This window comes from Mesoplodon mirus, assembly GCF_964341445.2.
Source record: "Mesoplodon mirus genome assembly, chromosome: 3".
Taxonomy (NCBI): domain Eukaryota; kingdom Metazoa; phylum Chordata; class Mammalia; order Artiodactyla; family Ziphiidae; genus Mesoplodon; species Mesoplodon mirus.
Window position 1 is genome coordinate 78,371,293 of NC_138978.1, and position 14,318 is coordinate 78,385,610.

Genomic DNA, 14,318 nt, shown 5'->3' on the forward strand with positions numbered 1-14,318 from the left:
ACCCAACACACCTATGGTCAATTAGTCTATGACAAAGGAGGCAAGAATATACAATGGAGGAAAGACAGTCTCTTCAATAAGTGGTGCTGGGGAAACCAGACAGCTACATGTAAAAGAATGAAATTAGAACATTCTCTAACACCACACACAAACAAATGGATTAAAGACCTAAATGTAAGGCTGGAAACTATAGAATTCTTGGAGGAAAACATAAGCAGAACACTCTTTGACATAAATCACAGCAACATCTTTTTCAATCTGTCTCCTCGAGTAATGGAAATAAAAACAAAAATAAACAAATGGGACCTAATTAAACTCAAAAGCTTTTACACAGCAAAGGAAACCCTAAACAAGATGAAAAGACAACCCACAGAACAGGAGAAAATATTTGCAAACGATGTGACCGACAAGGGATTAGTCTCCAAAGTTTACAAACAGCTCATGTGGCTCAATATTAAAAAAACAAACAACTGAATCAAAAAATGGGCAAAAGACCTAAATAGACATTTCTCCAAAGACATACAGATGGCCAAGAGGCACACGAAAAGATGCTCAACATTGCTAATTATTAGTGAAATGCAAATAAAAACTATAATGAGATATCACCTCACATCAGTCAGAATGGCCATCATTGAAAAATCTACAAACAATAAATGCTGGCTGTGGAGAAGAAAGAACCCTCCTACACTGCTGGTGGGAATGTAATTTGGTACAGCCATTATGGAGAACAGTATGGAGGTTCCTTAAAAAACTAAAAATAGAGCTACCATATGATCCAGCAATCCCACTCCTGGGTATATATCCTGAGAAAAACATGGTTAGAAAGGATACATGCACCCCAATGTTCACTGCAGTGCTGTTTACAATAGCCAAGACATGGAAGCAACCTAAACGTCCATTGACAGATGAATGGATTAAGAAGATGTGGTACATATACACAATGGAATATTACTCGGTCATAAAAAAGAATGAAATAATGTCATTTGCAGCAACATGGATGGACCTACAGATTATCATACTAAATGAAGTCAGACAAAGAAAGACAAATATCATGTGGTATCAGTTGTATGTGGAGTCTAAAAAAAATGATAAAATGAACTTATTTACAAAACAGAAACAGACTCACAGACAGAAAACAAACTTAGGGTTACCAAAGGGGAAAGATGGGAGAGAGAGATAAACTAGGAGGTTGGGATTAACATATACACACTACTATATACAAAATAGATAATCAACAAGGACCTACTGTATAGCACAGGGAACTCCACTCAATATTCTGTAATAATGTATAGGGGAAAATAATTTGAAAAAGAATAGATATAGGTATATGTATGACTGAATCACTTTGCTGTGCACCTGGAACTAACACAACATTGTAAATCAACTATACTCCAATATAAAACAAAAAATTTTTTTAAATAAAAAGAGGGGGCTTCCCTGGAGGCGCAGTGGTTGAGAATCTGCCTGCTAATGCAGGGGACATGGGTTCAAGCCCTCGTCTGGGAAGATCCCACATGCCGTGGAGCAACTAGGCCCATGAGCCACAACTACTGAGCCTGCGCGCCTGGAACCTGTGCTCCGCAACAAGAGAGGCCACGATAGTGAGAGGCCTGCACACCGTGATGAAGAGGGGCCCCCGCTTGCCACAACTAGAGAAAGCCCTCCCACAGAAACAAAGACCCAACACAGCCAAAAATAAATAAATAAACAAATGTGGGGTTTAAATAAATAAATAAAAAGAATGCGGTTACAAAAATTACAAAAAAATAAACTGCACTTTTGATGCTTACAAAATCAATTAGAACATAGCACATCATTTTTCTTTTTGTTTCAGTTACTGAGTGAATTTTTACCCAATTGAAAACTACCAAATTCAAGGACTGCTATTAATAAAAGACTATATGTACCTATATAGAGTATGTTATATGCTTTCTGCCTCATTCAGTAACAAGTATAATTAGAGCAGGGTGTCCTGAAAGCACTGGTAAGGTGTCAGAGAGTAAGGCTGGACTCAGAAATTATGTGCAAAATTTTGTAGATATATGGATATGGCTACTTTTCCTGGGGAGATACTTACCGTTTCATCAGATTATCAAAAAAAATTTTTAAACCATTGAGTTAAAGGTAAAAGATGTGATGAAGAGCAGGGGTACCCAAGTCCCGGGGACCTATTAGGAACCCGGGCCACACAGCAGGAGGTGAGCGGCAAGCAGGCAATTGAAGCTTCATCTGCTGCTCCCCATCGCTTACATTACGGCCTGAACAATCTCCCCCTCCCTGCCAGTCCATGGAAGAATTGTCTTCCACGAAACTGGTACCTGGTGCCAAAAAGGTTGGGGACTGCTGATGTAGAGAACCAGATCCTGTTTGGTTTCTAATCCTGGTTCTACAATGTGACACTTATGTGACCTTAGGCAAGTCACTCAGCTTTTCTGAGCCTCAGTTTTCTCTTCTGCAAAATGGGAAAAAGAATATCTACCCTCATGTGTTTCTAGTGAGAAAATGCAAATAAAACCCTTGCATAGGGTCTAACACTAAACAAGCAGCCTCACTTTCCCTACAGTACCAGCAGACAGAGCAGCTTCCTAAACAGCCAACAAGGTTCTTAAGAGACAGTGTGAGCTTCAGGGGACTTACAAAGGAGGTCTGAAAAGGAGAACTCAGAATCTCAATTTAAGTCCAAGTCCTGATCAGCAACATCACTTGTATGAGCTGTTTATTGAAGGCCTTAGAGTTATGTAGCACATTTTACTTTTCAAAGCACTTCATACTTTTTTTTTTAATCCCTTTGCAAAGGATGGGGTTGGTTTTATTGTCTTCACAGTCAGCTTATCCAAAGTGATAAAGAAGTTACTCCAGAAACTGGAAACTGTCTTGGATTTTCCCTCAGGCTAATATTGATATTATGGAAACTTGTTCAAAATAAAATGCCCCAAACCACCACGGAGAGGAGAGTTCTTTTTTATAGAATAGAAAAGCTAGCTCTGTTTGATATTTTTACTATAACTTCTACTCAGAGATTGGGATGGGTGGGGGGAGGATTCAAACTGTACTAACACAGTATCTAACAAGTCACTGTTTAGGTGCTTTCCAAGTCTAGAATCTGACATCTGGTTCTGAAATCAAACATTCTTAGCAAACCCAACATCTCCAAACAATAGATATTGGCTATAAAAACTATCCAGGGAGAAGGTTTTAAAATTCTTGATGAATGGAAAGGTTAATAAGGATAGGGGACTTCCCTGGCGGTCCAGTGGTTAAGACTCCGTGCTTCCACTGCAGGGGGCTCGGGTTGATCCCAGGTGGGGGAACTAAGATCCTGCATGCCTCGCAGACAAAAAAAAAAAAAAAAGAAAGAAAGAAAGAAAGAAAGAAAAGAAAAGAAAGAATGAAGGATATTGCTGAGTCAATAGAGCATGAAACATATTTACAGTAGCATATGCAGTACCTTCAAAATGAAATAATTATGATATAACTCATTAAAATATGGCTGGTGTGTGTGTTAAAATGCCTGTCAAAGTCCGAGTACAATAACTCATAGAAAAAGACATAGGGAGAGAAAAAAGTTAATCCCTTAGGATTTTCACTCAAGAACATTTTATTGCCTTCTTCAAAAAGGTATATTTTTCACCAGCATTTAAGGAGACTTTACCTATGGGATTTATAAGGAAGATGATTCACGCGAGTTCATGGAAACTCGCATATGAACAGAAACATAATAATGAAGTTCTTAATAATACAGCATGTTGGTGAATGACAGATTTGAGGTCACATTCAGCCCTTTGCATTTTGATACAGGTAAAATTAAACTGTAGACAAACTAGCCACACGCCGTGTAACAGTAACCCACAAGAACAAAGAGAAAAAGAGCCAACCACAACTAATTTATTCAGCACATCGCAACAAGCTGTCCCGAACCGTAAGATGTTTCATTCACAAGGACTGACCGCTAAACTCGCTGCAAACCTTAGTTTACCGTCAGAGAAGCCCTTCTGAAAGTGCACTTCAAAAACTGAGACTGTCCAGACCCCTAGCCGCTGACAGAGTGTCGCCCAACACTCCTGCACACCCACCCGGGGCGCAGCGCAGGATGCATGGTCGGTGGAGACGCGGGTCAGGAAAGTCTCTCCACGATACTATATCTGGTCTTAGAATCTACAAACACACCGAGGTTCCTTATTCACGGCGAGGAGGGGCTTAACTGGAATGAACTGCAGAAAACTAAAGAAAACCGAGGAATATGTGTAAAGAGTAAAAGCCTCACAGTTGACTACAGGGACGCGAGCTCCTTACACGACCCGAGCCCGACTGGAAGCTGCTTTCGCCCAGCGCAGGGACGCCGGCTTTGGGCCCCAAGTCCATCCTCCCCCCACCCTCTAATAAAGGGACAATGAGTCAAGTCTGGCTTGCACAGTCTGGCTGTGCAAGCTGCAGAGTGTCTCCGAGCTCCCCCCCACACGCCCCCGCCCCCGCCCGCAGGCCGACGGCCGCCCCCTTCCCAGGCCTCCCAGGCGAGGCCCCGCCCACAGGTGGCTTCCCGGGGTTGGGGGGATGGTGGCGCGTCAGGGTCTCCCTGCGCCGCAGCTTGAGTACTGGCTACCCCGGGCGGGGGGCGCCGCCACTGACCTTGGGCGGGCAGCCGACGGGGCGGGGGGCCGAACCGCCGCAGCTCGCACCCCGCTCCCACCTGTGTCCCCTCCATGGCGCCGCCGTCCGGGACCCGACCCTCCCGCCGTGTCTCACCGACGGCTTGAGACGTCAAGGGCTCTCCCTTCGCGCCGCGGGCGCCGTTCCCACGACACCTGATGCCTCCGGGAGCTTCGGGGCTCGGCTCACCTGCGGCCGCGGCGCGCGGAGGGGGAAGCGGGGCGCCGGCTAGTGAGCGTGGGGGCGGCCTTCTGTCCGCGGCCGGTGAGCAGTCCTAGAAGCCTGTGAGGCTCAGCTCAGCCCGGGGCCCGACGTGAGCCCAGTGGTCGGGAGCCGCCGCCCTTGGCATCCTCCCTCCTCCAGCCGATAGAACCCGTGACCCTCCGCCCCAGCGCTCCGCTCCCTTCCACGCCCTTTCTGGAGCCGTCTTTCAGGACTTGCGGCGAAGGAGGCCGCCTGAAGGAGCCCGGTGCTGTCGCCGTTCTCTGGGCGCCTCTCCCTTCGCTCCCCTCCCTGTACCAGTAAGGCGACCCGCTCCACCCTCCTCGGGTTTCTCGGGCTGCCCAGGAGCTGCGGACCCGAGGTGCGAGTGCGTGGGTTCCCGGCTTCCGCTCTCTGCTCGAAGGGGTAAACGAGACAGGCTGGAGGGAAAGTGCCTGGAAGCGGGTGAGCGCGCAGTCCTCTCCTAAAGCCTTCTATTCTAAGTTTTTTGTTTTTTTTAATTTTTATTTATTTATTTATTTGTTTGTTTGTTTGTTTGTTTGTTTATTGGCTGTGTTGGGTCTTCGTTGCTGCACTCGGGCTTTCTCTAGTTGCGGTGAGCGGGGGCTACTCTTTGTTGCGATGCACGGGCTTCTCATTGCAGTGGCTTCTCGTTGCAGATCACAGGCTCTAGGCACGCAGGCTTCAGTAGTTGTGGCACGCGGGCTTCGGTAGTTGTGGCTCGCAGGCTCTAGAGCGCAGGCTCAGTAGTTGTGGCGCACGGGCTTAATTGCTCCGCGGCATGTGAGATCTTCCCAGACCAGGCATCGAACCCGTGTCCCCTGCATTGGCAGGCAGCTTCTTATCCACTGTGCCACCAGGGAAGCCCTATTCTAAGTTTTGTATACAAAGAAATCAGGAAGGGTAAGATTTTTCAAGCATGAGCCTTGTACCCTCTCTAGGCCTTCCAGTTTGGGAGAATTGCTATGAAATTAGTGGACTGTTGACTAGACTCTTCTAGACTGGATCCCGGGTCTGAAAGAGCCCTGGGAAAGCTCTTAAAACAAATGTGACTGGAAACACTCGAAGTAAAGGTTCTTTGCTTGGCCAGACTTCGGTCAGGCTCCTGAAACCTCTTAGGCTCACGTGTGCACTTTCTTGTAAAATCCGCTTTTAGCAAGAACCCTGCTAAGTCAGTCTAACTAGAACCACTCCACACCCCTCCCACCCGTCCAATATGTGATCAGGTTCCTCATCCTTCACCACTCCCCAGGTGATGTCTGATCATCTTGGCCCTTTTTCAGCAAGAATCCTGCAAGGTCAGTGTAGCCAAAACTCCCCTTAGCCCTATTGTTTTCTTTGAGTAATTTTCCATCCATTGACCCCTACCCTGCAAATTCTCACTTGCCCATGCTATATTAGGGGTTGAGCCCCATCTCTCTCCTCCACTGTAAAATCCCATGGCCGCGGTCCTTGTAACTATCTGAATGGACACTTTAATAAGTGTCATTGAATATTTATTTAAGAGTAGATCTCCAACCATAACCTTTTTTTCATAAATTCTTTTTTTTAATTAAACTCATCAGGAATAGATCAGGAACTTTGATTACTTTTAATGACAACCAATTTGGATTTGTTTTCATTGATTTCCTTCTTTCTTTCTTTTTTGGCCATGGGCAAGTTTGTAAAGGTCACTGAATTTCCATAACAGGTAATTCTCAAATTATATCAAGAGCTTTTAGATATTTTACAAAACCTTTTCCAAATCCTAAGCCAGGATAATTGGTGTGGCTACTTTATAAATGAGAATATCTTTTCTTGCAATGGGGTACAAGAATTTTATGCTATTCATAAACCTGAATTCCAAGTGCTGTGAACAAGGTAGTCAAAAGTGTATAATTGGCACATTCAAACCTCAGGTGCAATTTGGAAAATGTAATTTAGTCTCTTATGCCTATATGCCTCCACATGATTTAATACTATCTCCTTACCATAACAGTGATTGTGGGAGTTTGAAATGCTTGATTGTTCAGGAACAATCTGAACTTTAGAAAGGTTTGCAGGCATAAGTGATGGCCCTAGTTAGAGCTGAGTTAAGTAGACTGGTGAATAGAAAAAGCCAGGCGTCAGACAGCTGGGGGCCCACATTCCCTTCTATGACACCTACTGCCCTCAGGGAATTACTTAACCTCTCCACCTTCCCGTTTCCTTCCGGTTATAATTTGCCTAAAAAAAGGAATGATGAATTTTAATTAATTGGATGCATGTAAAGCCCCCATTACTATGCCTGGCATATTTTTGAAAAATCTAAATTAATGAAAAAATCAACCGTGTTCATGGATTGCAAGACTCAGTATTATTAAGATGTCAGTTCTCACCAAGTTCATTTATAGATTCAACCCAATCTCAATCAAAATTCCAGCAAGCTGCTTTATACATATTGACAAGCTAATTCTAAATTTCTATGGAAATGCAAAGAACCTAGAATAACCAAAGCGATTTTTAAAAATAAGGGCAGGAGACTTCCTTGGTGGCGCAGTGTTTAAGACTCCATGCTCCCAATTCAGGGGGCCTGGGTTTGATCCCTGGTCAGGGAACTAGATCCCACATACATGCCGCCAACTAAGGAGCCAGTGAGCCACAACTAAGGGGCCAGCGAGCTGCCACTAAGGAACCTACCTGCTGCAACTAAGACCTGGCACAACCAAATAAATAAATTAAATAAATAAATAAATATAAAAATAAGGACAAAATTGGAGGACTTACCCTACCTGATTTCAAGACTTATTATAAAGCTCTTTAAGCATGACAGCTTGGTGTTTATGAAAAGAGACATATAAAAATAAGTGGAATGGAACACACTAGTGGGTCCAGAAATACATTCCTACATATATACAGTCAATTGATTTTTGACAAAGGTGCCAAAACAATATAAAGGGGAAAATTAAACCTTGACAATCAACATAGTGATATTATTGGCTCAAAGCAATATACTGACATCAAGTCAAAAGGAAGACAGGAAACTTTGACATGCAGAGTCAAAAATTAAGGTCAACATTTCTGGCAGCATGACAGGAACATATTAGAAACAGTTAATATCTAAGCAGTCCATCTTGCTTGTAATTTTTGTCATGTTATAAATTGTGTTATTGAGCACTTTTACAAATAACATAAATAGTAATATGTTTAATATATACTTATATAATTAATTTTAATATATATGTATATGATTAATAATTATATACATAGAATACATTTTGCTAATCCTGTGGATGGTATTTCAAGAAATGACATTTTGCAAGCAAAATAGCTTCATAAATTGGTGATTTCAACATATTTCTATGTAACACTATTGATCTTGCTAGGAGATCCAAGCGTTACATTGTTTGAATATTATGTAATTCTGTGTGCTGCATTTTCCAGATCACTGAAGTATATAGTTCTTTGTAAAACAGACCAAATATTTTCATTGTGAAAACACTAAATGAGCTTATAAAAAGCAACATATGCCCTAATGCCCAATCTGATAATACTTTTGGAAGCACTTTTAACAGCTGAACCAACGTCAAATACATAATAAGAGGAATTTTCTCTCATTTGTCACAAAACAAAGATCAAATCTATTGGATAAGGCTATTAAAGTTTTATGTGTTTTAAATTGTCACTTGGGCTTCCCTGGTGGCGCAGTGGTTGAGAATCCGCCTGCCAATGCAGGGGACACGGGTTCGAGCCCTGGTCCGGGAAGATCCCACATGCCACGGAGCAGCTAAGCCCGTGTGCCACAACTACTGAAGCCTGCGCGCCTAGAGCCCATGCTCCGCAACGGGAGAGGCCACTTCAATGAGAAGCCCGCACACTGCAACGAAGAGTAGCCCCTGCTCACCACAACTAGAGAAAAGCCCGTATGCAGCAACGAAGGCCCAACATGGCCAAAAATAAATAAATAAATTTATTTATTAAAAAAAAAAGAATGATCCTAAAATAATAAAATAAAATAAAAATAAATAAATTGTCATTTGAAGAATAACTTTTTAAATATTTTTACTTTTTATCTTTTTTTTTTTTTTTTTTTTTTTTTTTTTGCGGTATGCGGGCTTCTCACTGTTGTGGCCTCTCCCGTTGCAGAGCACAGGCTCCGGATGTACAGGCTCAGCGGCCATGGCTCACGGGCCCAGCCGCTCCGCGGCATGTGGGATCCTCCCGGACAGGGGCACGAACCCATGTCCCCTGTATCGGCAGGCGGACTCTCAACCACTGCGCCACCAGGGAAGCCCTACTTTTTATCTTTAAAAATGATTTTTATTTAGAATTTATTTTGCATTAATGCTTCCCTCTTTTAATGATTTTTATTATGAAATATCTATAACAGGTAGCATGTAACTGAAATATACCATCTTGTCCAATATATTGGTTCATGAAAATAATAAAAGACACTTTTATTATTATTTTTTTTTTAAACAGAAAGAAACTTCTGGAACTTTTAGTATAACCCTATAATAAATAATAAATTGCTTATTATGTTTACTCATTATATTTTAAAAACGTAAAAAAAAGTTATGAAAAATGCAAAATAAGTTATTATTTCAGGAATTCCATTTTTTTTTTTGTTCCTGAATCTCAAAGATTGATTTCTTTTGGGAATTTGGAAACACTACTACAATAACCAATGAATCCCTACAGCTTTCTTGGTAACTGATGGATGGAAGAGAGCTTTTTTCACATCTTTATCTTCTTGCCATCTCAAAAATCCTGTCTGTTTCAGAGTAACATAGGGCAGCTGAGAGTCTTAGGTAGCATGAGTATTAAGTTATGATTATGTCAATCCAAAATATTTCTTACCTTTCTTTTTACATCTGTGCCACTCATCTTCTTTACCCCTTAATTCCTCCTCTTTTTTAAAATTAAAATGTTTATTTATTCAATACGTATATATTCAAGTATTTCTTGAGGACCTCCTAAATTCTAGTAAGAGTATTAGGTACTATGGATAGGAATATGAATAAAACACACTTCCGGCTCTTAAAGATCTTGAAGTCTAGAAGACAATTTTTTTTAACTGGGAAAATTTCAAATACAGAAAAGTACAAAAAAAGTATTAATCTCACTCAATATCCACAACCTCAAATGCAACAAATTTTACATTTTATTTTGTTTCCAGTCTTTTTATCTTATAAGAAATAAAACATTGTAAAATTAACAATCCCTCCCCTAATGGAACCTTCTGTCATGAATTGGTGTGAATCATCTCAATAGTTCATTTGTAATATTTTTCTTACATACATGTACCCATAATAAACAGAAATAGTTTATTCATGTTTTTGTTCACAAAGATGGCACTGCTCTGCACGTAGTCTTCAACATTTACCTCACCATTTTGGTTCTGAGCTATATCCATTCAAGTTTATTTATTTTAGCAGTTTTATGGCAATTTATTGACTACACCATAGCATTCTATCCATTTCCCTACTAATGGACATTTAGGTTGTTTCCATCTTTTGCCATTACAAAAACATTCTGCAGTGAACATCTGTGAACCATTTCCTCACGCACATGTGTAAGAGTTCCTCTAGGGTAAATATCCAGGAGTAGAATTGCTGGATTATAGGATATATACATTTTCAGTTTTAATAGCTACTGCTAAATTACTCCCCAAAGTGCTTGTTCCAAATTATTTAATGAACAGTACATGGTGCACTTTCTATTTGGCAAACATAGATTTAGGCACTGGGGATGCAGCAATGAAAAAAACAGAAACTTCTGACCTTGTAGAGTTTAGAGTTTAGTGGGCAAAAACAGTCAATGACTATAATGAGTAAATTATAGAGTGTTTTAGAAGGTGATAAATACTATCAGAAAAAAATCAGCCAGAGAAAGGGGAATGAGGAGAAGTTGCCATTTTAAATATGGTGGCGGTAGGCCTCACTGAGAAGTTAACGTTTTAGCAAAAACATGAAGGAGATCTGGTTTAAGTGTTTCAGGCAGAGGGAACAGCCAGTGCGGATCAGGAGCCTGCCTAGTGTATTCGAGTAACCCAAGGAGGCCAGTGTGCCTGCAGAGGTGTGAACCACAGGCAAGAGTGGTAGGAAATGAGCCTAGTAACAGGGGCCGGGTTAAGCTGGATCTTGTAGGCCATTGTGAGGACTTTGGACTTTGGCTTTTACACAAGAGTGAAATGGGAGCCTTTGGAGGGTTTTGAACAGACGATTGGCATGATTTGACTTATGTTTTACAAGTGTATCCCTCTGATTGCGGTGTAGAAAATATATCCCAAAAGGGTGAAAGATGGAAGCAAAGGAGTCAAAGGGTGACTCTTGGGTTTTTGCCTGAGTAACCGTAAAAATGGAGTGACCATCAATTGAGGTGAAGAAGACAGCAAGATGAGCAGGTGAGTGGAGAGAATCAAGAGTTCAGTTTTGAACATGTGTTTGAGATGTCTGTTAAGTGCTTCTCAGACTGTCTGTTGGAGGCGACTTGATTTGGTTTTGTTTCCATTTCTCTCACAGACTGATGCTTATGTGAAATACAATACAAATAAATTGCTAGAAAATGCAATAAAGACATTTAGAATACAAACCAGTTTTGTTCATATGTAACATAAAACAGTCACTCTATTAAAAATGCTAGAAAGGGCTTCCCTGGTGGCGCAGTCGTTGAGAGTCCGCCTGCCAATGCAGGGGACGCGGGTTCGTGCTCCAGTCTGGGAAGATCCCACATGCCGTGGAGCGGCTGGGCCCGTGAGCCATGGCCACTGAACCTGTTCATCCGGAGCCTGTGCTCTGCAACGGGAGAGGCCACAACAGTGAGAGGCCCGCGTACCGCAAAAAAAAAAAAAAAAAAAATGCTAGAAAGTCTTTAAGCATTTTCAATTTCTGTACTTCTTTTGTTGTAGACAGGTAGCAAATATTTCGTGGAGGGGTAAACTAGTAACAAATATTTCCTGGATGGTTCTGATCTGAGGGGCACACTTTGGATAACTCTGTATTAGACATCTGAGTGGAAATGTCTAGCAGACAGTTGAGTATTCAAATCTACCTTTAATTGTCACCAAATGGCGGAGGCAATGTCTATCATTCACTTTGAACAGAATTTCAGATAATTTTAATTCAACAACTGTTCATTGAGCATGTACCATGTTTGAGGCACTGTGCTGGCCTTTTTAATGGCAGTACTGTGGGGAAGGAACAGATTAAGATCTGTGGGTAATCTGGATAGGCTAATAATCTGGCATCCCGTCATACTAATATTCTTTAAAATTTTATTTTACCATATATCTAGTGGAAATAGGGAAAAACTGATTTCCGCTAACAAACATGCATACTCTTTCTGTACATTTGAAATAACATATTAAACACAATTTTCTAAACTAGTTATTTCTAAATAAATTGTTATTGGGAACATATTGAACTGTTCAAAATTTAAATATGAAAACTAGCTGAACTCAGGGGTGGCAACATTGCCTTTTGTTTAAACCTTGTGATTTGTACCCTCATATGGCAAAAATATTCAACATAGATTTTATTTCAAATCTGAAACTGTCTACTTGGTTGAGGGAAGCATCAATTTTATCTCTCTCCTGGTATGTACAAAGTCCCCTGTGGAAACCTGAACTAACTGACAACGTATTTCCAATTCACTACAGTGAAGTTTCATCTCTTTTGAAGAATGCCATTTACGGCAGCAGTGTGGTTGCTGTCACCCTTTATCTGACTTGGCTCTGAGGGAAGCATTATTATCCCAGATTTTGCAGATGTAAAACTGAGGTATAGAGATTTTAACAGCTTGGCTGGTGTTACTTAACCAGAAAGTGACAAATTTAGTCTCCAACATAATTTTCTAACTTTAAGGACAGTATTATTTAAACTGTCCTAATGGTAATAATCATTATACATGTAGAACTGATATTTCACTGGCTCTTTTTTTTTATATGTGTCACTTAATTTATTTATTTATTTATTTATTTATTTTTGGCTGCGTTGGGTCTTCGTTGCTCTGTGTGGGCTTTCTGCAGTTGAGGCAAGCCCTCGGAGGCTACTCTTCGTTGTGGTGTGCAGGCTTCTCATTGTGGTGGCTTCTCTTGTTGCGGAGCCCAGGCTCTAAGCACACGGGTTTCAGTAGTTGTGGCGTGCGGGCTTAGTAGTTGTGGCTTGCGGCCTCTAAAGCGCAGGCTCAGTAATTGTGGTGCATGGGTTTAGTAGCTCTGCAGCATGTGGGATCTTCCCGGACCAGGGCTTGAACCCTTGTCCCCTGCATTGGCAGGCGAATTCTTAACCACTGCACCACCAGGGAAGTCCCCCCCCCAATTTCTTATTGAAGTTTTAGTTCATGTTTTTTCCAGAATTGCCACAATTGGTCCTCTCCTCCAATAGCTAAAGGTTTGCTCCCAGATCAGACTTTTTTGTCTGTTTTCTCATTTCTGAAGCTGAGTTCTCTTCTGGGATGCTCCTCAGTTCCTCATGTAGTAGGTTATGATAGTTTCCCCAAACACAGTGCAAACACATCATAATCCCAGCAACTTGGGGCTCAAACAGAGACACTTCCTTCTCTCCCACTCTCTCTCACTCCCAGGCATACTGATGCAGACAAACAAAAGGCATGAAGACTCCTATTCAGGGTCCTCAAGCCCTAGTTTCTGAACTCTTATTTAAAAAAAATCTTAAAAGGGGTGAGGGAGTCAAGCACTAAAGTAATAAATAGTCAAAAGCTGTCTCATATTTAATTTGTCAGATTACCCTTCTGTAAACCCAATCTAAAACTTATCAAGATGTCCTTAAATCATCAGAGAAGTATCTTCAGTAACAGCTTCTTGACTCATTACATTTTCACTCAACTAATAAAACTAAAAATAATTTTTAAATATCTTCAAATTTCAGGCAAATTTAACTCAGCATCCCCTGGAAGAGCATAGAAGTGTTCACTACCCACCATGGGGATGTTTTGTTTCTGACCACTCCCATGAAAGAACAGATGTTGGGTCATTCATTTATAATTTGAATTTTTAAAATGAAGAAATTACTAAACATTTTCCATTTGATTTCTAACTTTCTTGGTATTGGGATTTATGACTCATTCCTCCAAATGGACATCCCTTTGTTGTGTCTGTAAGGATGATTTGGTTTGTCATCCAAATCACAAGGTCATAATATTACTTCCTTAAATCTGACTGCAATGGATTATGAATCTTTTTAAGAAAAGGAAATTCTTTGGAAGAATACAAAGAAATTTTTTTAGAGAGCTTTTTCTAGATTTGCTATCAAGAATAGTCAATCAATTAAATGATTCAGCATACATTAAATACTCATGTCAGATACTGTGCTAAACAATGGAGATAGAAAGGAATGAGACACCATCCCTGCCCTAAAATCCAGTGGGGGGGACCTCCATATCAACAAGCCATTGCAACACAATGTAATGTTTGCTATAATGGAAAAACAGAGGAAAAAAATGACTAATTCTGTTGGGTGTCTGGATGG

General features: G+C 41.1%; 1 protein-coding gene across 1 annotated transcript in view; it reads left to right on the plus strand.

Annotated features, from left to right (window-relative positions):
* Window positions 1-11,225: 11,225 nt before the first annotated feature.
* DNAI3 (dynein axonemal intermediate chain 3) overlaps window positions 11,226-14,318 on the plus strand; it is a gene marked incomplete at its 5' end in the record, with an annotated part of 103,377 nt that continues 100,284 nt past the window's right edge. The window contains one exon of the mRNA XM_082612150.1: window positions 11,226-11,233. Within this exon, the coding sequence (XP_082468276.1) occupies window positions 11,226-11,233 (8 nt within the window). The remainder of the gene's footprint in view (window positions 11,234-14,318) is intronic.